We start from the raw sequence: 27813 nt of genomic DNA on the forward strand, positions 1-27813 counted from the left end.
CCTGTTCTAGTCTCAACTGTCTGTTCAGTTTTCAGCCATGTGAAACCCAAACAATAATTTGGGCAATAACTGAAAAAAATCTAAATATTATGATTTTTTTTTAATCAACGTCTCTTAGTTATCAAGTCCAGTTTTATATAATTCCAGAATGAAAAAGCAAATAAGAAAAAAATGAGGAATTGGCATTGCTATATTTCAGTGCTTTGTATAAAAGATCCATTACTTTTTATTAAGGAAAAAAATAGACAGAGGTAAGGTCCTGTCCTACTTGTCCAGTTTTGAACAGGACATCCCAGTTTTTCAAAGGATTGACCGGTTTAGAACATTAATAAAAGAAAACCCAGCCAATTGCATCTAAGTGATGCAATAACCCACACGTCATAAACACACTCAACATCATTGTGCCTGTCCCTGACATCATCATGCCCACTCTCAGCATCACTGCCCCATCCCCAGTGCCATCAACCTCACCCCCTTTTGTCAAGTTGAGCCACCGAAAAACCCTAGATTCCCTTTGAATTTATCCTAATATATTGTGATGATTACATATCATGTGATAAAATGAAAAGGCCCACTATGCCCCAGACTTGTTCAGTATGTTTGAAATCAATATGAAAAATGTGTACTGCCATTATTTCTGATGTTCACACCCATTATACAAAAAAGAAAGGCTTAAAACATGGTTCTTACAACAGAGACAGAATTCAGACATGCAACAACTTTTCAAGCTCTAGTACAAATGAAAATAAAGGCTCTGATCAGTAAGCGTTCAACTAAACCAATAAACTCAGGCTTTCTTTTTCTTGTTCTGGTGCACAGTCTCAACTTCTTTCATAAAGCGCAGGCATAGCTCGTCTTGGTAGGGTAAAGCTACACACTGAACAGACAGGGGGAGCCCTAGTCCTCCTTCCACGGCCTGTAAAGAGCAAACATATACCATTGTAATGGCTAAGGGATGGATAGTTTGGTGGGATTCACAATAAATGCTTCAAAACATGGCATTTAGCTGACTTATATTATATATAAAATTTATATTCAAAATACATTTTAACACCAGGTAGCAAAATACTCAAAATTGCTTAAGCTGTAATCGTATTAGATGTGCACAGTTTTCTCTGTCTTTCTTGTTCTTGTTAATGCCTGGAACCATCTTATGATATCATATTAAAGAGTAGAAATTTGAAAGTTTAGGAGAAGTTCAATCAAAAAGTCCAATTACTAGAGGTCATCATAAGCCTGTTTAGGGACCCATAGGTGTGAGAACTGTTTCCCAGAATGCTCAGGACCTGGGGCTTCTAGATAAGGGATCTTTCCATAATTTGGATCGTCATATTTTAAGTCTACTAAAAAATCATTTAAACATTAAATAAATCCAATAGAAATATATTGCCTATAACAAAACAATTGTAAATGCCCACAGTAAGAGCTAAATAGCGTTGTCTCCTGTAGACAGCCATGTTTGACTGGATGAGCATCTGCTGGACTGGACTTAATTTTATGTTGGGAAGTATTTAAAAGTTTTCCTCTGCATTTGACTTTTAGTTTATATATATATATATATATATATATATATATATATATATATATATATATATATATATATATATATATCTTATTTAGCACAAATAATAAACATTACTACATATTTATTGAAAACTCCCAAACTTGTCTTAGATCCCAAGATCCCATCAGTTTTTTATTTTATATAAGTATTTTGCCCAGAATATATTGTTAACAAGCATTACTAACAATGTCATGTAGCTATTTCTATATTTTTTTGTGAACAATACCTTTACAAACAGTTTGTCCAGCATGTCATTATAGTGCCCCTTGTAATTCTTTAGTTCTTCTTCATCTGTTTGTGTGACAGAACCCACAGGTACAACACCAGCTGGAAACGCTACCACGTTGTACAACATTGTGTAGGAAATAGCCGCTGAAAAAACATAAAATGTCTTCTGTGTAAAATGCTACTGTAATAAATAAGGTCAAATTGTGGATTCTAGTTTGGTCGGACTTTATTATTTAAAAAAAATCAGATAAATTTGGATTTTGATAACTTGACTTCATTAAGTGAGCCTCTCTCATTTTTTTTTAATGCCAAAAGTAAAATTTTTGCTATTTGCATCTCATTATAATATGAATTACTCCTAGATAGCCCCTAAAGATTTTAATATAATAACTGAGATTCCAATAGGGTGGGGAAAATATGTAAAAATTAAATATTTACCTAGAAGCTTTGAAGGATGACCTGGGTTAAAAGCTGGACCCAACATAGGAGCCAGTACCACATCTAAATTCAACTTTCTCCATTCAGCAATAAATTCAGTCTGGTAATCCTGGGATATAAACAAGTTTCATCAATGTAATCAAGGGCACAAGTTGGCATAGGCATAATAGAAATGAAATAGCAAATGACAGTGTAGGGTTGATGAACCCACCACGTGCTAAAGCCCCATTCTTAGTTAAAAATAATGTGCTCTTCTGGTCAGCACATGTTTTTAAAAATATATATTTGGAACAGGATATGCAATAAGAGATGAGCATACACCAGTACCATACCTCTCAACATTTGAAATACAAAAAGAGGGACAAAATATCTGCCTTGAGTTATGTTGCAATTTTTTTAGCACACCCATTTTGAAGCCACGTCCCTAAATACCTCAGCAGTTTTGCCAAAACTCATCCCAAATGTGTCAGTATAAGAACTACAGATAATGGATAACAAGCATTTCACCAAATAAAATTACACAAAATGAATAGCCAGCATGTTAACCTCAGACATGCCAGAAAAATCACTAAATAAAATGGATAATGGGCATATTAATTCATAGATAGCTTGGATTTTAGTCTGAGCAGCAGGGAACTCAGAGCTGGCCAAAGTGGAATACAATCTGAGACAGTGGACTGGACGCTGAAAATTGGGCCTATTCAGTTGGGGGGTATGATGTACACAAAAGTGCTCTTCCTATAAATTGGAGTGATAATGCTGCCATAACCTTGGTGAGGTTGTAATGTCAATATATTCAGATATATACAGTATACTACTTGGTAAGGAAGAATATTCTTTTTTTGTAGAAAATAGTATGTAAAAAAAATAGTCTGCAGAAAATAGTATAAAGAACAGATTAAGTTACATAGGCCTAAGTCTCTTAGATAAAGATTCAATATGAATCTATAGCTCTTTCTCCAGGATTTTACCTTTACAGCTGTATGGTGCTTCCAATGGTCGTTTACGGAGCTAAACAATATAGAAAGGATATATGTTATCAGTACTACATATATATTATACAATTAAGGGATACAATGAATTTAGTAAATGGGAAAAGAATGAGAATAGATAGGCACAGCCTTAAACAACTGTGTTTCACGTGTAGTTTGTAGTGCAAATTAATAATTTTGAGCATGCGACTGCCTCCCTGTCTCTCTCATTTTATTGCCTCGTGATTGGTTTGCAGGGTGCTATCAGGGGGGCACACAAGTGACTGTGTCCCAGTCCCGGCGATTTGATTTTTAAGGGAAAGAAGCAGCGGAAAACAATGAAGGAGCCGTAACAGAAAAAAACAAAGAAGCCAAGATGGAAAAGAACAAAGAAGCTGTGACGGAAAAGAATAAAGAAGCCACTCCGGAGAAGAACAAAGTAATAGCAATGGAAAAGAACGAAGAAGCTGTGATGGAAAAGAAGGAAGAAGATTGATCGCCAAGGAGGATGAACGCCATCTGCCAAAAATTTTTAACTTGGGGGGGGCTGGCCATCACTTTTTTTAACATTGGGGGGGCCTGGACACTAATTTTTTTTAACCTTGGGGGGCCTGGACACCAATTTCTTTTAACTTGTAAGGGGGCCCTGACCAGCAATGTTTTTTTTTACTTTTAGGGGTCCTAGCCAAAGATGTTTTTTAACCTTGGGGGGGACCCGCAATTTCTGATAGCGGCCCTGAATACAGCCATTATCTGGTAAAAAGTGATATCAAATCTCAGTATGAAAAGCATTTAGTGATAACTGAATGCTAAGAATATACAAATATTTGATTGACAGCTGAGATTTTTAAATGAGCTTAAAACAGCTATAAACACTTAAATAAAAAATAGAAATTGGATTTCATGTTTAATTTGAAAAGGACTTTTATTATACAGATTTTTGTGTCTGGATGACAGGTCCACTTTAAAGATATCTGCAATCCATGGGAGCGCATCTATTATGTACTACATGAAGTCATGGTCTTACAGTTCTTCCCTTTATAAGTAGTGCAAATCTCTCCTGTCTTGTTTTGTTGAAAGATTTGCAAAACTGCTAAAAAATCACAAAACGCATTGGAGTCAATAGGATTTTTTCTCACTCCAAATGCATTGAAGTTAATGGCCTTTTTTTCTTATTCTCATAGCGACTTTTTTGTTGCAGCAAATTTTTGCTGCAGTTTACCAAAGAAATGGTGAAATGCAGCATTTCATTGCAAATCAATGCCTGGCAAAAAAAATCGCTCTTTACTACTGAAATACTAAATCCACCTTTAACCATTAGCTTGGTGAATGGTTTGTTATATAATAGCATATGCCAGTATTATACATCTTGTAGGCCAAAAAGATTACGCTAATGTATGCCATAGAAATATGCTTATAGTAGGCCACATTTTCTCATAAAGCTAGACATACACAGTTTGTATGACCATCTGCCCCAATCTGCCTCCCAATCCTGGCCTATGCAACCCACTGGCCATAAACCACATCTAGTGCATCCTAGGCCTGGGACTTTCCATCCTGCCTGATCAATATCTGAATGAGTCATGAGCAGACATAACTTCATTGAGTATTGTTTGTATCCCTTACATGATCTAATAGGATGCAACTATGCCTTAGAGCAAGGGTCCCCAACCTTTTCTACCCGTGAGCCACATTTAAATGTAAAATAAGCTGGAGAGCAACATAATCATGCAAGAAGTTCCTAGGGGTGCGAAATCTGGAATGTTATTGGCAATTGGTAGCCCCTATGTGGACTGGAAGCCTACAGGAGCCTCTGTTTGGCAGTGCGCATGGTTTTTGTACAACTAAAACTTGCCTTCATGCCAGAAATTCAAAAATAAGCACCAGTTTTGAGGCCACTGGGAGCAAAATCCAAGGGGTCAGAGAGCAACATGTTGCTCACGAGCCACTGGTTGGGGATTACTGCCTTAGAGTATTCAGTTTCTCAGACTCGCTTTCATTTGGTATCGTACCTATGTATTGGAGGAAAGCTTATGTCTCAGACTGCAGTTGTAGGCCAATTAGTTTTACATTCATGGCTTGATATGGGATCACATTTAAAATGTTTGTCCTGGTGAATTGCTTTATAAGCATTAATCAGCATGGCTTATGAAGGGTAGGTCATGTCAGACAAATTTGATTGCTTTTTATGATGGGGTAAGTAAGATGCTGGACAGTGGGGTGGCAGTAGATGTGATCTATTTGGATTTTGCCAACTTGTTTGACCCTTTGCCCCACAAACGACTGCTTTCTAAACTAATGGCTGTTAGGCTTAATTAAGTTGTTTGTACATGGATAGGAAACTGGCTACAGTCTTTGGTATAGAAGGTGGTTTTAATGGTACATTCTCTACTTGGTTCTTAGTGGGGGTCACTTAGGATTCTGAATTGGGTCCACTTTTATTGAATTTGTTCATTAATGACTTTGGGGAGGGTACTGTAAGTAATGTATCAGTGTTTGCAGATGACACAAAACTATCCTGCCCAATTAATTCCATCCAAGATGCAGCATCCTTGCAACAGGATCTTGACAAACTGGCAATCTGGGCAGCTAAGTGGCAAATGAGCTTCAATGTCGATAAATGTAAAGTCATGCTTAGGATGTAAAAATATCCAAGCCACTACTCTTGGGACTTCAGATGGCAAATTCATAATGGAAAATGACCTTGGGGTCCTTGTAGATAATAAACTTGACTGTAGCAAGCAATGCCAGTCAGCATGTGCAAGGGTAAACAAGCTCTTGAGCTGTGTTTAAAAGGGGCATAAATTCATGAGAGGAGGTATGGGAAATCTGAGCTATGAGGAAAGACTGGCCAAGTTGGGGTTGTTCATGCTGGAAAAGAGGTGCTTGAGTGGTGATATGATAACTATGTGTGATGATATAAAGGGACCATATAATAATCTCTAATGCTTTATTTACCAGTAGGTTCTACCAACTGACATGTGGGCACCCATTCCGATTAGAAGAAAGGAGGTTCCATCTAAATATTAGGAACGGTTTTTACAGTGAGAGCTGTAAAGATGTAGAATTCTCTCCCTGAATCAGTCATACTTGCTAATACATTGGATAGCTTTAAGAAAGTGTTGGATGGCTTTTAAAGGAACAGTATGTCAAAAAATAAAAGTGTTTTTAAGTAATAAAAATATAATGTAGTGTTGCCCTACACTGGTAAAACTGCTGTGTTTGCTTAAGGAACACTACTATTGTTTATATAAATATGCTGCTGTGTAGCAATGGGGGCAGCCATTGCAAAGGAGAAAAGGCTCAGGTTACACAGCAGATATAGCAAATAAGCTCTGTCTGTCTAATGGTGTTATCTGTAAACCATTAGTTAACCTGTGCCATATAGCCATTTTTCAATTTTCACCATTGCTCCACATCAGCTTGTTTATATGAACTATAGTAGTGTTTCTGAAGCAAACTGATCAGTTTTACCAGTGCAGGGCAACAGTACATGATATTTTCATTACTTTGAAACACTTTAATTTTTTGTTGTTATTGTTCCTTTAAGAAAGTGAGGGAATACAGGGTTATGGAAGATAGCTCATAGTACAAGTTGTTCCAGGGACTAATCTGATTTTCATTTTGGAGTCAGGAAGGCATTTTCCACCCTCTGCTTTCCTCTGGATCAACTAGTAATTAAGCAGGTTATATTTAGACTTAAAATGTTGATGGGCGAGTGTCTTTTTTCTACGTAACTTACTATGTTACTATGTATCCAGTATGGCAGCCAATGACTTGCCATTTGTGAACAATCTTTTTAATTGCCACAAAGCATTTTCATTTAAATTATATTTATAGAGCAGGGGGTAGTATGTTACACAACCGCTATGTACAGTATATATATTTACTTACATAAAAAGGTGCTCGTAACATTATAATACTCATTATAATAGCACATGCATTATGCCGTTAGATCTACATCAAACAAAAATCAAACTGCTGTTTGAGGCCCCTCCCCTATAAATTGGATTTTAATAAAATTAAGCCTAGTTTAGTTAATACTGTTGCTGCTGCAGCAGTCTCTCCTCCAATCTTATACTTATAATTTAGATTCCATCTTGTTTATAAATGAACAGCTGAAACTGTAAATACATTGTATTACCTTGAACCTTGTGCTGAACTCAAGGACCATGCATATCTTGGGAGCTGCAAAACAATGTTTATAAGAATCTATTTAGGATCATGTTGGCATCTAAGGAGTAATCTTCAATATAGTAAAGTTTAAAGTTGTTTTATGCAAAGACATTCGCTACCTACTATACCATAAAACTGTACAAATAAATGGGGATCACTGTTCCCATTGGGACAGCACACAGTGTCGAGATACAGCAAAATAATTTGTATTGCTTCATGCTCCTCTCCATTCATCTCCCTGCCAACACATGATGGGGCCTGGAGAGTAAATGGATTTTCTGGCAAGAAAATTAGGGATTCCAGGATCCTGACCTTCACTTCAGATGAACAATATCCATGTGTAGAGTAGCTCTATATGAAACAGCTAAATTCAGCTTTAAAATTTGCCATGTAAAATCAACTTACCAATGGTTTCAATAATAAGGCCAGAACTTTCTTCACTATATTAGGAATGTTGCAAAGTAAGCTCAGATCACTCAGACGTGGGTCTAAAATGTTGTTTTTGCTAATTAGAAACAAAAAAGTAATCTGTTAGAATTGAAGCCTATAATGTGAGCCCAATAAAAGAAAACTATGAAACCCTACCTGGAGATCATTATAAGAGAAAACATTCCATATTTTTATCCTTTACATGGTAATGGAAAAAGGACTATACTTGTGTTCATTTTCATATGTAATAATAGGACAAGCATGCAGCATTTAATGCTTAGTTTATTATGAGAATCAAATATTCATCTTCTTTTTGTGTTATTCAGACGTTCAAATTAAGCTGTGTATAGTAACACATTATAAAACTATAATATTATATTTATTATATTTATATAATAATACAAAACCTACTCCTTGGAAAGGATATAGAATGAAAGAAAGAATACAAATAGGGCAGTATGGAGTAGAATGACAATGGTCAAGATAGAAAGACCGGAAGTGAAAATGGGTGGAATAAAATAGAAGACGTTTGAGAACACTTCAAAATTAGATTAAGGGTATTGATAGAGATGTAAAGGGAAAAGGAAAAGATAGGAAATTGGGAGTACAGGAATAATAAAAAAGAATAGTCATGGCTTTCCATCATGACAAGTGATTTACAAAAACTAAAATCAACCTAATTTATCTTACAACACTTCGGACATCACACTGACTCCAATCCTGTTTCCTTGTTTAGTGTAAAATTCTACTTACAGCTTCTCTCCTAATGTTTGCCCTCCATCACCAAGCAATGACTTCATAAACAGCTCATTTACCATGTAGTCAATTCGGGGAGGTTTGAAAGGTATCAGCTGAAATATAATGACACCATTGCATCACATTGAGATTTTAGTTTTTACATTTGGAAATATGTGCAATTAATTCTTTTCTAGATTTATCTGGTACAAAATGACTTGCTTTGGCCCCTGAAGCTGATTTTGGCTGTAAACACAGAGTGCTTCTGAATGGATGGAGCCTATGAAATTCTACCTACTTGGCTCCAGGCTGCCTATTCTTCAAAGTGAAGCGACTCAAAGGTTCTTGTCTTGCAGGAGTGATACAAATATTTCAAGCTAGGGTTGGGTTGTGGGAGGTCTGTTGGTTGTGACCCTCTGATGGATTATTTTTTTCACAATCACTTTACAACTTTTTCTATGACAATATTGCATACAATGTAATTAATCCTACAACATGCAGAATATATGATACTTTAGACCTTAAAATAGAAAAAAATGGACAGCGCTGATCTAAATGATAAAACTGAAATGGGTTCTGTAACAGTTAATTAATTTAAAGGGAATATCAACCCAAAAACGTTTTGCCTAGGAAAAGAAAATAATTCTAATAATCATGCCTTGTGCAGATGAATAGAAAGCTTTTTATAACTAACTTCTCCATACAAAGGGCAATGTTTCCTTTTATATTCATGGGAAAAGTGAGAACTGACAAGAAGAGCATGTTGTTCCAAAAGCCCCTCTGTTTACCCCAACTACATTTTGCCTTTCTGATATGACACAGAGACATGGGATGACATGTAATGGCCCAGTGCATGTATGCAACGGCAAGCAACAAGGCTAACTGATGGGAATTATTTTTAATAGTAGTAAATATTAAAAGTGAGGATACCACCTTGATAGCTTTGATAGAAATAGCTGTGTTTTAAAATAGCATACTTATTTTAGGGGCAGAGGTAAAAGAGTTATGTAAAGAATTATACAAACAACAAATGATTCATTAGAGATTTGTGCCCTGCTTGTCTTTATTCTTACCGTGTGTCCAGCTTCTTCCAGCAGCTTTTTTGTTTCTAAGAACACACGCCTCATAGCTGGGTTTGGCAATGTAAAGTCATCAGTTTCGTAATATCCAATGCGCAAGAGTTTAGAAGTAGTGTACACCTAAACATTATTCAATAATTCATTTAATTTACTTTACATTGCTTTAATCACCATGAACAGATTAGCACCTAGCAACTGTTTGCTCCTAGTTCATTACAATACAAAGCTCCCTATATATACTATATTGTAAGAGTTGGGAGGTAAAGGTCCTGCATTGGACTTCAGTAAAACTCCACCCCTCTCAGCTAATACACTGGAAACTGTACTGTGGGGGGGAAACACTGGATGAATATGGAATGTTCGTATGCTTTATTGCAGATACCCACATAAATATCTGAATGAAACGTAACCAATTTGGCCACATCCAAATATATCACTGCTCTCTTCCCCTGTGAATACTATTACCATATTTAATATAGAAATTTCTACACAGCTCCATCTTCCATGGACATCTTATGGAGTTAAATTGCTTTCTCAAATGGTGCTTTCTCAATTGGAGCACATTTCCAAGCATTCCTATTAATGGAAAATTATTTCCAAAAATCTTAGAAATCTTTAAACTGCATTGTTAATTGGCCATAACCTAGTAACAGATCTCTAACAGTATTTTATATGGGTTTCGAAGAAAACCGAAGAAGAAAGGCATGTGAATTTGCTATACAGGCTTTTGGCAATTGTGATGCCACTTAAACTCAACTTTATGGAAAGAAAGGGAGAGGAATTAAGACTAGAAATGATCAATAGACAAATGCTGTCATTGTCCTAAAAAATACTGTAAATGCAACAACCACCTGAAGACAGCAAGGAAAATGCGATACAGCAGCTATTATACCCACAAATAAGCTTTGCAAGCTGTATAGCATGCCTAACACTTTGTGGAGGAACTGTGTGGTTGCAACATGCTTTTTACTTATTTGATAGACATGCTATAAAATTCTAGATTTAACCCTGGAGTCAAGTTGCTTTCCTATTGCAAAAGGTGATAAAACTGCATACAATATTTATTAATATGTTAGGAGTTAAATAAATGATGTAATATTGATAACAAAATAAATTGGATAATATATTTAAAGCACATGTTGATCTGTCTTACATTCATGTAGAGCAGTTACTATTTTAAATATATGATGTGTTGTTCCCTATACCGCTACCTACCTCTTCATTGAAAGGAAGTGGTGGAACTGTTGGATCTAACGTGAACATCTCATCACACAAAAGAGCCTTCATGCATAAAGCAAGGCTATCCACATCCCTTGCCATTGGTCCAATACACAGCGGCACTGAAACATATATACCCTTATAGTTATTGTACAGAAATACATTTATAGTGGTTGTACACAAATATTTTCAAGCTGAACTGGTAAAGCAAAAAAAGGCGAGGATGACACTTTGATCATTTTCTTTAGAAGGACATTAATTGCATTAATTGCTTTATCATTTTCCAGCACAATTTGGGAACCCAGTCATATTTTTGTGCTTATCTAGTATTATTAATCAGTTTTCCACAACATCATAACGGGATATACTTAATGTTCTTAAGAAATGCCATTTACCTGCAAGCATGCCATCGACACAAGGTCGCACACCATGAATACTGCAAAAAGGAAAATTGATACAATTAAAAATGTATGAGTTTGAAAGTAAAGATTACACATGTTGTATGGTGCTTCTATCTTATTAGTGTATACTTACCTCAACCTGTTCGGAGTTGGCTTGAATCCAGGTATTCCACAGAAGCTGGATGGGAGCCGGATACTTCCACCAAGGTCTGTGCCGAAACCTAAAACTGAGCCTCCGCCTCCAATTAATGCCCCCTCGCCCCCAGTAGATCCACCAGCACCTTTAGTGTGATTATGGGGATTTGTTGTAAGTCCGTATATTGGGTTGCTTGTTTCATAACTGAGAAAAGCAATGCCATCTCATGTTAATGCATAGCTTGCGGTGAAAGCACAGTGTCTTTTTTTTAAAGAAAGTTTTTAAGTTCCCTCAAGAAACCATAATTACTTTTTCATCTTCAAGATTAGTCATGACACTATTTTTTCATAAATGTACCCAGGGCATTTAGAGGAGCAAAATAACAAACCAATGCAGTAAAACCAAAGAGTAATGTCAGGTGTTTATGCTGCTTCCTGTTAATCTGAGAAAAGGGGGAGCAATATAAATTCAAACAAATGAGGTAAGTGATTCCTTATATGCAAACATATTATGATCAATTAATACTTGGCGAAAGATGTTTTTTTTCCTTATCAAGCTCGGTATTAACTAGTACTAATGACTACATACTATCAATAAACACCATAACATATCATCAAAACAAACAAGCAAGTGTGCTTAGAATACTTGCCAGCCCTTAGTATATCCTCACCCTAAAACACAAATGGTGGGAAGAAGTGGGTTTAGTTTTAGGGTTTCATCGCAAAGTTAGAGCAAATTGGTTTTCCACCAGCCATGAGGTGGATAAAAGAAAGGCAGATCGCTAGGATTTCTTTATTCAATAAAGTAGTGTTTTGTTTAGATGGCAGCAATTACTATCTGTGTGTTTTTATCTTCATTAGAGATGTCGCGAACTGTTCGCCGGCGAACTTGTTCGCGCGAACATCGGGTGTTCGCGCTCGCCGGAAGTTCGCGAACGTCGCGCGACGTTCGCCATTTTGGGTTCGCCATTGTTGGCGCTTTTTTTTGCCCTCTCACCCCAGACCAGCAGGTACATGGCAGCCAATCAGGAAGCTCTCCCCTGGACCACTCCCCTTCCCTATAAAAACCGAAGCCCTGCAGCGTTTTTTCACTCTGCCTGTGTGTGCTGAAGAGATAGTGTAGGGAGAGAGCTGCTGCCTGTTAGTGATTTCAGGGACAGTTGAAAGTTTGCTGGCTAGTAATCGTTTTGATACTGCTCTGTTATTGGAGGGACAGAAGTCTGCAGGGGTTTGAGGGACATTTAAGCTTAGGTAGCTTTGCTGGCTAGTAATCTACCTTCTACTGCAGTGCTCTGTATGTAGCTGCAGTGGGCAGCTGTCCTGCTTCTGATCTCATCTGCTGACTGCTGCAATAACAGTAGTCCTTGTAAGGACTGCTTTTATTTATTTTTTTGTTGTTTTACTACTACTACTACTACTACTACTATAAGAGCCCAGTGCTATTAGTCTAGCAGTGTTGGGGAGTGGGACTGGTGTGCTAATCTGCTGCTCCTAGTAGTTCAGCAGCACCAACTTTAATTTTTTTTTTTTAATATTCATTTTTTTTTTATTTTACTTTTTTTATTTTACTACCGCTGTAGTAGTGTATAAGTTGACCTTTTAGGCATTATTTGCCCTGTAGGCATTATTTGCACACTGTTTTCTTCAACCCGCCATCGAGCTGTGTGACCTTGTTCACATTCTGTCTAAATATCCATAATATTACCGTCTCCAGAAAAAACACCGGAGTCACTTTTTTCAAGCAGCCATAATATATTTTACGTAATCCGTATCCACCGCTGTAGTAGTGTATACGTTGGCCTTGTAGGCATTATTTGCACACTGTTTTCTTCAACCCGCCATCGAGCTGTGTGACCTTGTTCCCATTCTGTCTAAATATCCATAATATTACCGTCTCCAGAAAAAACACCGGAGTCACTTTTTTCAAGCAGCCATAATATATTTTACGTAATCCGTATCCACCGCTGTAGTAGTGTATACGTTGGCCTTGTAGGCATTATTTGCACACTGTTTTCTTCAACCCGCCATCGAGCTGTGTGACCTTGTTCACATTCTGTCTAAATATCCATAATATTACCGTCTCCAGAAAAAACACCGGAGTCACTTTTTTCAAGCAGCCATAATATATTTTACGTAATCCGTATCCACCGCTGTAGTAGTGTATACGTTGGCCTTGTAGGCATTATTTGCACACTGTTTTCTTCAACCCGCCATCGAGCTGTGTGACCTTGTTCCCATTCTGTCTAAATATCCATAATATTACCGTCTCCAGAAAAAACACCGGAGTCACTTTTTTCAAGCAGCATTCATATATTTTACGTAATCCGTATCCACCGCTGTAGTAGTGTATACGTTGGCCTTGTAGGCATTATTTGCACACTGTTTTCTTCAACCCGCCATCGAGCTGTGTGACCTTGTTCACATTCTGTCTAAATATCCATAATATTACCGTCTCCAGAAAAAACACCGGAGTCACTTTTTTCAAGCAGCCATAATATATTTTACGTAATCCGTATCCACCGCTGTAGTAGTGTATACGTTGGCCTTGTAGGCATTATTTGCACACTGTTTTCTTCAACCCGCCATCGAGCTGTGTGACCTTGTTCCCATTCTGTCTAAATATCCATAATATTACCGTCTCCAGAAAAAACACCGGAGTCACTTTTTTCAAGCAGCATTCATATATTTTACGTAATCCGTATCCACCGCTGTAGTAGTGTATACGTTGGCCTTGTAGGCATTATTTGCACACTGTTTTCTTCAACCCGCCATCGAGCTGTGTGACCTTGTTCACATTCTGTCTAAATATCCATAATATTACCGTCTCCAGAAAAAACACCGGAGTCACTTTTTTCAAGCAGCATTCATATATTTTACGTAATCCGTATCCACCGCTGTAGTAGTGTATACGTTGACCTTGTAGGCATTATTTGCACACTGTTTTCTTCAACCCGCCATCGAGCTGTGTGACCTTGTTCACATTTTGTCTAAATATTGATAATATTATCGTCTCTAGAAAAACCACTTGAGTTACTTTTTTTCAAGCAGCATTCATATATTTTACGTAATCCGTATCCACCGCTGTAGTAGTGTATACGTTGACCTTGTAGGCATTATTTGCACAGTGTTTTCTTCAACCCGCCATCGAGCTGTGTGAGCTTGTTCACATTTTGTCTAAATATTGATAATATTATCGTCTCTAGAAAAACCACTTGAGGTACTTTTTTTCAAGCAGCATTCATATATTTTACGTAATCCGTATCCACCGCTGTAGTAGTGTATACGTTGACCTTGTAGGCATTATTTGCACAGTGTTTTCTTCAACCCGCCATCGAGCTGTGTGAGCTTGTTCACATTTTGTCTAAATATTGATAATATTATCGTCTCTAGAAAATCCACTTGAGTTACTTTTTTTCAAGCAGCATTCATATATTTTACGTAATCCGTATCCACCGCTGTAGTAGTGTATACGTTGACTTTGTAGGCATTATTTGCACAGTGTTTTCTTCAACCCGCCATCTAGCTGTGTGTATTATCGTTTCCAGAAAAACCAACTGAGTTTTTGTTGTTGTTGTTGTTTTTTTAAAAATAATGCCAGGCAAAGGCAGGCCGCCACGCAGAGGCCGTGCTAGGGGCCGTGCTGCTATGCAATCCTGTGGCCCTAGCAAATTGCCCAGTTTTAAAAAGCCAATGACCCTGAACTCCCAAAATGCTGAAGAGGTAGTTGACTGGCTTACACAGCACACCCCATCCTCTACCGTTTCTAACTTTACCACAACATCCTCCTCATCCTCCACTGCTATGGCCACCCCACGTAACACTTCCTCCACCACCGGTGCCCCTTCTTCACTGGGGTCAGAGGAGTTATTTTCCCATGATTTTCTTGAACTGAGTAATGCGCAACCATTATTGCCAGAAGAAGATGAAGGAGATGAGGACCTTACACCAGATTTAATTCTGGCAGAGAACACGATAGAGATGGACATAATGAGTGATGAGGAGGAGGTCCCCGCTGCTGCTTCCTTCTGTGATGTGTCAGAAGAAATTGATGCATCTGAGGAGAATGATGATGAGGAGATTGATGTTTTGTGGGTGCCTAGTAGAAGAGAGCAAGAGGAGGGTAGTTCAGATGGAGAGACGGAGAGTCAGAGAGGCAGTAGGAGAATAAGACTTAGAAGAAGCAGGGAGGACAGCCCGCAGGGATCAGTAGGGCAACAACATGTATCGGCACCTGTGTTCAGCCGGCCAACGCACCCGCCATTGCCGCCAATACCGCCAACTCCGCCAACTTCTACTGTTACCGCCAGATCGCACACTTCCAAAAAGTCAGCAGTGTGGGATTTTTTTAATGTGTGTGCCTCTGACAAAAGCATTGTAATTTGCAATGAGTGCAGTCAGAAACTGAGCCTTGGTAAGCCCAACAGCCACATAGGTACAACTTCTATGCGAAGGCACATGAGCGGCAAGCACAAAGCACTTTGGGAGCAACACCTCAAAGGCAACAGGCAAACTAAAAGCCACACTCCTTCTGGTCCAGCATCTTACTGCTCTACCTCTGCTCTCCTTGACCCGTCTGAACCACCCTCCACTCCGCCTTCCACCTTGACCACCTGTTCCCATTCCCAGTCATCTGCCACCAGCCAAGTTTCTGTGAAGGCCATGTTTGAGCGTAAGAAGCCAATGTCTGACTGTCACCCCCTTGCCCGGCGTCTGACAGCTGGCTTGTCTGCACTCTTAGCCCGCCAGCTTTTACCATACCAGCTGGTGGACTCTGAGGCCTTCCGCAAATTTGTAGCAATTGGGACACCGCAGTGGAAGGTACCCAGCCGCAATTTTTTTTCTAAAAAGGGAATACCACACCTGTACCAACATGTGCAGAGCCAAGTTACCGCATCTCTGTCACTTAGTGTTGGGCCAAAGGTCCATATGACTACTGACGCATGGTCCTCCAAGCATGGTCAGGGCAGGTATGTCACCTACACTGCCCACTGGGTGAACTTGGTAATGGCTGGGAAGCAGGGAATGGGTAGCTCAACAACAACAGTGGAGTTGGTGTCACCGCCACGGATTGCACGCGGTTCTGCCACCACCTCTACTCCTCCATCGCTCTCTACCTCGTCTTCTTCTTCTTCTTACTCTGCTGCTGGGTCCTCCTTCTCCTCCTCCACACCTGTGCACCCCCAGCTCCCCCTAGGCTATTCGACGTGCCAGGTACGCCGTTGTCACGCTGTCTTGGGGATGACGTGCCTGGAAAGCAAAAACCATACCGGATCTGTACTCCTGTCATCTCTGCAGTCACAGGCCGATCGGTGGCTGACCCCACACCAACTGCAGATCGGAAAAGTGGTGTGTGACAATGGAAGCAATCTGTTGGCAGCGTTGAGACTAGGCAATTTAACACATGTGCCCTGCATGGCACATGTGTTAAATTTAATAGTCCAACGTTTTGTCTCCAAGTACCCAGGATTCCAGGACGTTCTCACCCAGTCCAGAAAGGTGTCGGCCCATTTCAGACGTTCCTACACAGCCATGGCACGCCTTGCTGACATTCAGCAGCGCTACAACATGCCAGTCAGGCGTTTGATTTCTGACAGCCAGACTCGCTGGAATTCAACGCTCCTTATGTTGGAACGTCTGCTGCAACAACAAAGGGCCGTCAACGAGTACCTTTTTGAACTGGGTGGTAGGACTGGATCTGCACAGCTGGGGATTTTTTTCCCCCGTTACTGGGTGCTTATGCGCGATGCCTGCAGGCTCATGCGACCTTTTGAAGAGGTGACAAATATGGTCAGTCGCACCGAAGGCACCATCAGCGACCTAATACCCTTCGCTTTATTCCTGGAGCGTGCCGTGCGACGAGTGACAGATGAGGCTGTAGACCAGCGTGACGAGGAGCTGGAAGCGCACGATTTCTGGTCGGAATCACCAGAACGAACCCAGGCACATGCTGCAACGCAGGGAGAGGTGCCAGAAGTGGAGTCAGAGGAGGAAGGTGGCTTTGTGGAGGAGGAGGAGGAGGACCAACAGGAGCAGGCTTCCCAGGGGGCTAGTGGTGACCTTTTGGGGACCCCTGGTCTTGTACGTGGCTGGGGGGAGGAGACCGTGGATGATGCAGTCCTTGATAATGAGGAAGCGGAGATGGATAGCTCTGCATCCAACCTTGTGAGAATGGGGTCTTTCATGCTGTCATGCCTGTTGAAGGACCCCCGTATCAAGAGGCTTAAGGAGAAGGACCTGTACTGGGTCGCAACGCTACTAGACCCTCGGTACAAGCATAAAGTGTCAGAAATGTTACCAACATACCACAAGTCCGAAAAGATGCGGCATTTACAAACCAGCCTGCAAAACATGTTGTACAATGCTTTTAAGGGTGATGTCACTTCAGGAACTCATCAACATTCCAGGGGCAGAGGTGCCAGTAATCCTGCCACGAGCACACCTGCAAGGACAAAGCCCTTTGGCCAGTCTGTAACGTCAGACATGCAAATGTTTTTCTGTCCAAGGCAGCGCCACAACCCTTCTGGATCCACCCTCAAAGAACACCTCGACCGGCAGGTAGCGGACTACCTGGCATTAACTGCAGATATCGACACTCTGAGGAGCGATGAACCCCTGGACTACTGGGTGCGCAGGCTTGATCTGTGGCCAGAGCTGTCACAATTTGCCATGAACCTCTTGTCTTGCCCAGCCTCAAGTGTGCTCTCAGAAAGGACCTTCAGTGCAGCAGGAGGGATTGTAACTGAGAAGAGAACTCGCCTAGGTCACAAAAGTGTCGATTACCTGACCTTTATTAAAATGAATGAGGGGTGGATCTCGGAGGGTTACTGCACGCCGGAAGACTTGTTCTGACTTCTATGCAGCTGTCCTTCTCTTCAAGCCTCATGACTCCACACACAGCTGTCCTTTAGCGTCCTCCTCCTCCCTCCGCCACCGTTACAAACTAGGGTGCAAACCCTACTGGTTTAATTTTTTCTGGCCTCTGTGCTTCAGTGGCTGCGACCAAAAAAATGCCTATTTTCTGCATTTATATGACATAATTTTTCTGGCCTCTGTGCTTCAGTGGCTGCAACCAAAAAAATTTATATTTTCAGCATTTATATGGCATAATTTTTCTGTCAACTGTGCTTCAGTGGCTGCGACCAAAAAAATGCATATTTTCTGCATTTATATGGCATAATTTTTCTGGCCTCTGTGCTTCAGTGGCTGCAACCAAAAAAATTACCATTTTCAGCATTTATATGGCATAATTTTTCTGGCAACTGTGCTTCAGTGGCTGCGACCAAAAAAATGCATATTTTCTGCATTTATATGGCATAATTTTTCTGGCCTCTGTGCTTCAGTGGCTGCAACCAAAAAAATTTATATTTTCAGCATTTATATGGCATAATTTTTCTGTCAACTGTGCTTCAGTGGCTGCGACCAAAAAAATGCATATTTTCTGCATTTATATGGCATAATTTTTCTGGCCTCTGTGCTTCAGTGGCTGCAACCAAAAAAATTTATATTTTCAGCATTTATATGGCATAATTTTTCTGGCAACTGTGCTTCAGTGGCTGCGACCAAAAAAATGACTATTTTCAGCATTTATATGGCATATTTTTTCTGGCCTCTGTGCTTCAGTGGCTGTGGCCAAAAAAACTGGGCAAACAATGCCTACAAGGTCAACGACGAGGCCAGAAAAAATATGCCATATAAATGCTGAAAATAGTCATTTTTTGCCATACGTTGACTCAACGTATATGGCAAAAAATGACTATTTTCAGCATTTATGTGGCATATTTTTTCTGGCAACTGTGCTTCAGTGGCTGCAACCAAAAAAACTGGGCAAACAATGTCTACAAGGTCAACGTATGGCGAAAAATTACTATTTTCAGCATTTATATGGCATATTTTTTCTGGCAACTGTGCTTCAGTGGCTGCGTCCAAAAAAACTGGGCAAACAATGTCTACAAGGTCAACGTATGGCGAAAAATGACTATTTTCAGCATTTATATGGCATATTTTTTCTGGCAACTGTGCTTCAGTGGCTGCGTCCAAAAAAACTGGGCAAACAATGCCTACAAGGTCAACGTATGGCAGTTGTTTAAAGAGAACAGTAGATTACTAGCCAGCAAAGCTACCTAAGCTAAAATGTCCCTCAAATCCCTGCAGACTTCTGTCCCTCCAATACAGAGCAGTATCAAGCAGATTACTAGCCAGCAAACTTACTATCATCTGTCCCTGAAATCACTAACAGCTCTCCCCCTACACTATCTCTTCCAAGCACACACAGGCAGATTTTTCAGATACATTTTTGCCCTTGATCCCCCTCTGGCATGCCACTGTCCAGGTCGTTGCACCCTTTAAACAACTTTAAAATCATTTTTCTGGCCAGAAATGTCTTTTCTAGATGTTAAAGTTCGCCTTCCCATTGAAGTCTATGGGGTTCGCGAACCGTTCGCGAACCGCTTGCATTTTTGCGCAAGTTCGCGAATATGTTCGCGAACTTTTTTTCCGACGTTCGCTACATCCCTAATCTTCATACCACTTCAACTTTTCTTCAGGCCCAGTTCAGATAAACCACACCAATTTTACTGGCTTATTTTTCAGGGTGTACATCAATACAACTTCATGTAAATTTGGTTGGTTGGAAAGCAACAGAATCGATGAAATGATTGCCTTGAATACACAACCAGAAATTAATGCATATATGTATGTATGTATAACTTTATTTATATAGCACTGCAAGTATAGGCAGCACTGTACAATTGTAATAAATGGGTTCCTTTTCTTTCTAGTCTAGTAAAGTTGTCCAGCCAGATGTAATTGGTACCTTTAAATGATAATGTACCCAAGATAAGCAAAGCCAGGCTGCATATATATATATATATATATATATATATATATATATATATATATATATATATACGTCAGGGTTGCTTATATTTAGCCATCAACATCTACCTACCAACCGGATGACTTTCAGTTTAACCCAAGCATAGGTACATATTTGCAATTACAGTCTGCACCAGGAATTATGAGGGGGGATCTCACATAAATAAATATTTTAATTTGCTTTCATGAAGATTTACATTTAAATATGGGGGATGTAATATTATCCGATTTACTTTAATTGCAATGGCTGTTTTACAGCACTGCAGGAATGGTGAATGTTTACTGGTCTTGAGAATTCTGCATGTTTTTCTACATAGAAAATGGCTGAAGAATCCTTATCATTTCCTTTATTCTTTGCTATGGCCTTCTTTAGTAATATGATCTCTATGGCTTGGAAGCCTACAATGCAAGAAGTGGCAGTATAAGTAAAAATGGAATATTTGTTACCCAATAACTAGAGAAAGTGTTGCATTCTTTAGCATGTATCTCAGCTCACATTTGCTGCAACCATAATGGAGCATTACATTGTCATTTTGGGAATTTCAGTGCAATGACAATAATCCTCTTCTAACCTTGTGCTTTGTAATTTAATTGAAATATAAAACATGTTGTCTGCTTTACTTTTACAGCATTCATCTTGTGGCCTACTAAAATTCCACAACTGTTTTAAAGCTATTTACTATACTAATGGGCACATTCTGCCTATGACTAAGTGCTGGGTAAGCATGAAACGCGTTAGGCGTTAGAGGGGATACTATCCATGCCTTTTAACTATTGATGTGACTAAAATATATTTTTTTACCTACTAGCATGCCTTGGAGAAATTATTGAGTTTATGGTTTTACCTCTGTTTGGTCACTAGAGGTCTCTGGCATGCTTACCAGTAATATTTATTGACTCTGCTCCCAATTTAATTCTAATAATGGGCACAGTAAACTTTAATGCTCCTACTTGAACTTGATAAACTGGTACAGTTCAGTGCCTACATCCAGCCTCAGTAACAATGCTGCCAGTGTGTATTATAGGTCTATCAATTTTCTATCAATAAAGATAATATCTGGGCAACAGAAAAGCTATATACATTGTGGGACTGATGCATAGTTAAAAGGTTTTGGTCATATAAACAGTGGTGCTAAGGGTTTAGATTACCCATGTGAACAGTGATTATAAGCATATTTTTTTTATGAGGTTCCAGGCTTTTCTTAGCTTCCTCCTGTTCCTGTAGTTGAAAAATGATGTTACTTTAGTTTCGAAATAAATTAGAGCTGTTTTTACCATATCAGTGTCTGTGGCACATTGGTCTTCGCAAATATAACAGCCCCTTGTTTTTTCAAAACCTTAACAATAACACTGTCTTCTATCTCAAGCTCATCAAGGTATTGCACCAGGCCACATGTGGAAGGATGCCCCTAAGAATCCAAATAAACAAGTTAGGGGCAAATAATATAAGCTATTTTACAGTAGTATTACATTATATTATAATAACTGATATTTTATGCATAAAAAGAACATTCATTGAAGTATATCAATTTCATACCTTTACAGTGCATGGCGATGCAACATGGAGTCTTCCTAAAATGTTTTAAAATACTATCTTTACATACTAGGTAGTTGCCCCTGTAGGCGAAATAACACTTTTCATTTTAACACTATGTTAGAGCAGTGGTCCTCAACCACCGGGCCGCGGCCCACTACCGGACCTCAGACATACTTGAACTAGGCCGCTGAGCCAAGACCGAATTTGACTGAGCACGCGCAAATTTGACGCGGTGCACACAAAATTTGATGCTGGTTGTCCAAATTTGATACAGCGTGCACGAAATTTGTTCGCTTTTAATATGTCCTATTCCTAGCAGTTTTGCAATTGGTCTTCATTTTTGATAAAAAGTTTTTGAGTTATTTGCCTTCCTGTTCAACATCTTTCCAGCTGCTGAAATTCCAAACTGGAGAGCTGGAGAGAACAAAAGGCTAAATAACTAAAAAACCACATATAAAAAAAATGAAAACCAATTGCAAGTTGTCTGAAAATTGTACATTATACTAAAAGTTAATTTTAAGTTGGCCTACCCCTTCAACATAGGAGCAGAAAAAGGTGCTAAACTTGAAAGCTTACAGTCTTTCATATGTTACTCCTTTGGGTTTATTTCTGGTACCTGTTTACTAATGCAACAAGCTACATCTCTAAAGTGCCCTCAATCCTGCCCCACTTCCACAGTTACCTAGCAAGCTTTGGATTATTAGGGAAAGAACTGCCAAGAGCAGGCTATGTGTGTCATAGCACATGGCAAGTGCATTACCCACCCAGTAATAGGTAATATTTACTTGTTTAACAAACATTGGTTTTATTAGTTACTGCAGTTGGGCACGTATTGTGATTTTTATTACATTTGGCAGTTTCTTTTATCTTCTAAAAAGTACAAGCAATAACTCACCTGGTATCCAACATGCTCCTTTATAGATATGGGAACGCCATATAATAGACCCTTTTGCTTCTGCTTTTTGACTTCTTGGAGCTGGTTCTCACAGTCAGTCATAAAAACGGTTATACAGTTGGTATCTCTGGTCACTTCCAAAGCCTTAGAAATAAATATAAGGTAACTGCAGTGACATACACAGTTTTCAAGACTGTAAAGGTGGCCACACACTATAAGATCCGCTCATTTGGCGACATGGGGTAATCTGAACGTTCGGCCCTATGGCTGAACGATCGGATTACGACGAGCACAATGGGCTCCGACAGGTCGGCCGGAAGAAAAATCAAAGTTTCCCGAGCCTCCATACATGGGCAGATTAGCTGTCAAATTGGTCAAATGACCAATATCGGCAGCATTATCTGAATGTGTATGGCCACCTTAAAATATCAAATCTACTTAGGTAATAATATACAATGCCCCTAATTAAAGGGTTTGTTCACCTTCCAACACCTCTTTCAGTTTAATTGGTTTCAGATAGAAGACTTTCTGTTTTGTATTTGTGACCATTATGAAGTTTAAAGTTTCAGTTTTCACCACCACTTATGTCTTTCTGGAGCAGATGTGGGGGTGCCAACTCTTTAACTGTTCTAATTTGATATATCAATTGATAACATTTTCTTTGGCCCCGCTGAGCAGAATCCCTTAGTTTCGTTAACATGATACAATAGTTGGTAACTGTCGATAGATGCTGCTGAGAAAGGTATCAACTAATGCAACAAACTTAATATGAAAATCAAATAAAATATTTTAAACACAATGCAACAAACTGTAACAGTTCAGAATCTGCACCTGGATTACTGAGCTGCCAGACTGAAACACCAGAGACAGGAACATTACCTTTCAATTTCGGAAAAAAGGTAAAACAATAAAGATATTTGAAAGCTATTGAAAAATGTCTTTACTTTTGGTACAGAATGTTAAAACAACTGAACTGAAACAAAGTTATTAAAGGGGTGGTTCATTGTTATTATACGCAGTGGATGCTGAAAATCAGTTCCCAGAGGCAAGTCAGACGGATCCATATAAGAACACTGATGGGACCTGACAACCAGTAAGTGGGGCTCTTACAAAGCTATGTCTGAAGGAAAGCAGTTTCTTCCATCCTGATATCTATACAGCTGTAAATTCCCTGGGCACCCAGCAAGCAATATGTAGAGTGGCATCTGATTGGAAAATATTTAATTAAACCTTGGATCACCAATCCAGCAGCTCCCAGAAGTCCTAAAGCCACTTTATAGAACTGCTAATATATATTTTAAACAGTTACAAATATGTAATTAAATGACAAAAGTCCTAATTTACTTTTTATTATGTTTTTTTCGGTTTAAACAAATATTTGTATAGTTGCATTAGGAGACACTAAAAGACAGCCTTACTTTATCAACATACGTGTACAAGACACTCTCAGGAGAAAGTGATCCATCCTTGAGTTTTTCTGTAAGTTCCTGCAATGACAAGTTAAGGATTCTTCTGGAAACTCCATCTGGATTCTGCAAACAAAAGCAATATTGTGTTATAACATATTTAGCTTACCCAAACTTGTGTTGCTGACAATGCAGAGAGATGGCTTTTTTAACATTATAAGGGGAATGCTGTATTACAGTTACTGTGGTTTCGTCACTGTGATCAGTTTATCATATGTAATTGTTCATTAGACAAATGTTATCCTCAGCTGAAGACAAAGTTTTATTTGCACAAATACATGTAAAATAATAAAATAATAAAAACCAACACACACTGTGCAATCAAATATTAAAACTTGTATTCTAAAGTGAGAAACCTAAACCACATTTAGTCCACTTGCCTGAATGTCTGATTTTGACCAATTATATTTCAGGTTATTAAATTAAAGGTGCTATAAAAACAACTTTATCATTCTGTGCAGCATGTGAAACGCTCTACTTTGTTGCCAGAACAGCATTGTCCAGGCTTGCATTAACTGCCTTATCCTACCAAAGGAGATGAGCACTGATATCACTGTCAGTTTAAAAGCACACCCATGGGGCAAATGCAGTACGGTAACCAACCAATTGGATAGATATTGTATTACTGGACATAAACACTCTAACCACCTTTTTATTGTTCCAATCCTGTGGGCTGACAATTGGAACAGCAGGAAGTGAACATGAAAGGTGCCCTTTTTTGTTTTAAAACAACAAAAATAACACCTTATTGGCAGAAATCATATTATCTCCCAAACTGTTGCCAGTTGACCAGCTGGAAAGTAGTATTTTATAGTATGTTATGTGATACGTTAGCCAGACATCACAATGATCAAATTAATACCATTATTATCAGCCCATGTCTAGATGACCATATGCATAGATTTATATTTAGTTTTATCAATTTATCTTTCTAACCATATTTAAAATGACCAACTACATAGAATTATTCCTGTTGGTATGTAAGGTGAAAATCATGCATCATTGCCAGGAATCACTCCCTGCCCTATCAAACTGTTTCTAAGTGACCAGCTGCATAGAAGTATTTCTGGGGCATGTTAACAAAATGCAGAATTTTCTCATTTGCAGCCGTCCTGTAGTCCCACACTGACACTGAGACGCCCTCCTGCAGTCTATTCATGTCACATAATCAGCCTCCTGCAGTTCATTATTGTATTGTAGTCCATGTTTTAGCCTTTAATAAATCAAATCATAGATGAAATAGGCTAGAAGAAGTCTGGCAGTTAAGCTATAGATCAGAAACAAATTAGCAAGTGGTTAAATGTTAACTAGCACCAAACTTTGTTTTAGCTCAAGTTGTGATCATTAGGGCATGGACACATGGAGCTGTAGGCTCTGCTGCTTTCAGCTTGTGTATTTGTACAGGCAGAGATAAGGAGATTTGCTCTCTGTTCCATTGATTAAAGGTCAGGGCACACTGGGACGATTCGGGGGGATTCGGATTCGCCTGGCAACTAAACGCCTCGTCTTTGCAACTTTGTGCGACTTTTATTTATTTTTTTATTTTAGCTGGCGCACCCGAACAGGTTAAGGCTTGAGGCTTTAAGCTGATTCTGCTTGCATGCCCACACATACAGTGGAGAGGAGTTCGGCCTGTAGATGCCTCCTTTCTCATATTTGGGCTGACCTCCGCTTTTCCTCCACTGAGTATGAGCACATGCAGATGGATCTAATTCAAATCAATGGATCAGGGGCACAGAGCAGATCTGCTTATCTTAGCCTGCTAAAATACTAAAAATGACAGCTCAGATTTCTTTGCAAACCCATAGAAAGAAATGCAAAATAAATTCAATGCCAGAATGCAAGAATACCTGTACAGGAATCATGTCTATAGTTGCTTTGTTTATATGGACAAGGTCCATATAAACAAAGTCATGTTGCTTGTGCTGCAGAAGTTGACTTTTCATTGTAGGATGGCATGTTGTATTAGATTCCTATCATCAAAATTTTACTGATATAAATTATCCTTCTATTTTAGTATTTTATTTTTTAGGAGAAGCTCATGGATACTGTCCTATTATTTTCCAGTGTTTTCTCTCTCATCTCATAGTGTGAGAGCTTCACCTGTTTTGGCTGAATAAATTGAGTTTACCACCCCGAATCGCATTGGTGTATGCCTGCCATAAGAGTTACACTACAGTTTTAGAGCTTATACTGTATATGAACACATTCAAATGAAGTCTAACAGCACATTCAAAGTAAATGTATATTTTAAGCATGTGTAAGACACGCCGGGAGTTCTACCTCTTCTCTTACCTCGTGGCACACCTCCCTGCCTGTTCGGGTTCTCACTTCGGGGCTTGGTGACACTGCTGTTTGATGCAGAGCGTCGTGACATTACCAATGGGCGCCGGATTTGAAATTCTTGGCGCCAAATCATCCTTAAAAGCCCAGTCCAAGTTGAGTTCAGTTTTATGATCCTGCTGAAGCGTTTTATTCGTGTTTGTATTCCTAGTTATTAACTCCTGCCTGACTTCTTGACTACGATTCCTGCCACCCTGATCCCTTTGCCTAAAATTCTACTATGCTTTTGCCGGTACTTTGCCGGTACCTTGTTTCTATTTTGCACAAACCTCTTGTTCAGTTCTGCTGCAGAAAGCCCGGGGCCCCAAAAGGTTGTTGGTGAACACCGGAACCACAGGGGTGCCCTGTGCATCTGTGAGTACCCTAATCACCTTAGGTTCCAACTAACTAGTATGTTACAGCACGTATGCACTTTTTTGGTGTTGGGGAACCCTGCTGCCTGTATACGCTCTTTCCTAGTTATTTGCCTTCCTCTTCTTCCTATATGGTTTGAGCAATAAATGCAGTGGCAAAGTGGGTTGCATGAACGTACCTGTTTCTTGAACTTCTCAGCCAGTTTTTCCACATATCTTTTCTTTTTTTCTCTTGTTGTATCTTCTTCAAAATGTTCCTTTTCTTCATCCATTTCAACCCATACAGGGACACAGCAACACAGAGCCCCAAGGCGGCAAGGATCCTGGATTCCACCTCATGCTCAGTGAGGAATTCATTTAACTTGTTATACATCATTTTACTTGTCTGACAATCTACGGTGCAGCAGGCAAGGTTTTATTGAACAAATCTGGCAGGATTCCACATCTGGCTCTCAGCAGTTTCATTGGAATGTTCAAGAAATACACTAGCAGTTGTGAACTGATCTGTTTGAGCAGGATTTATTGAACAAACCTTGCCAGTAATGTTAATATAAGCCAGTTTCTTAGTAATTGTTAATGTGAAACCAGCTTCAAAGAGTAAAGGAATGTGTTGTTTATGACTTATCTGACATAAAAGAAAAATATATATTTTTATAGGCTGAAAACATTGTTTTTCACTGAAGCAACTGAAAATGTGCCAAAAAAAGAAAGCAACTTTGTTCAAAGATCCGCGCACACACTTTTTATATGCAGTATGTTTACATGTATTTCAAATACACTACTGTATCAGACAGCATTATCTCCTTCTCTTCGGGAATCTTTGGGAAGTAAGTGCCGGATCAGCGCATGCGAAGTTGGAGCTATTTTCAGTTCTGTGACAACTGCGCATGCGCTGAAACTCATGGAAATTGCTGAAGAGCCGGGAGAAGACCCGAAGATTACCGAAGCAGCGAAGATGGCGTCCGTGAACT

General features: G+C 39.2%; 1 protein-coding gene across 1 annotated transcript; it reads right to left on the minus strand.

Annotated features, from left to right (window-relative positions):
- Positions 1-202: 202 nt before the first annotated feature.
- On the minus strand, positions 203-27418 carry faah.3.S (fatty acid amide hydrolase, gene 3 S homeolog). The gene is given in 16 exon segments (XM_018259846.2): positions 203-916; positions 1791-1936; positions 2231-2339; positions 3202-3241; positions 7346-7389; positions 7783-7882; positions 8560-8657; positions 9615-9740; positions 10836-10960; positions 11234-11274; positions 11373-11579; positions 21524-21657; positions 22681-22824; positions 24099-24212; positions 27022-27053; positions 27056-27418. Coding segments are annotated over 16 exon segments (1752 nt in total). The 5' UTR covers positions 27219-27418; the 3' UTR covers positions 203-787.
- Between the last annotated feature and the right edge of the window lie 395 nt (positions 27419-27813).

This window comes from Xenopus laevis, chromosome 4S (genome assembly GCF_017654675.1).
Source record: "Xenopus laevis strain J_2021 chromosome 4S, Xenopus_laevis_v10.1, whole genome shotgun sequence".
Lineage (NCBI taxonomy): Eukaryota > Metazoa > Chordata > Amphibia > Anura > Pipidae > Xenopus > Xenopus laevis.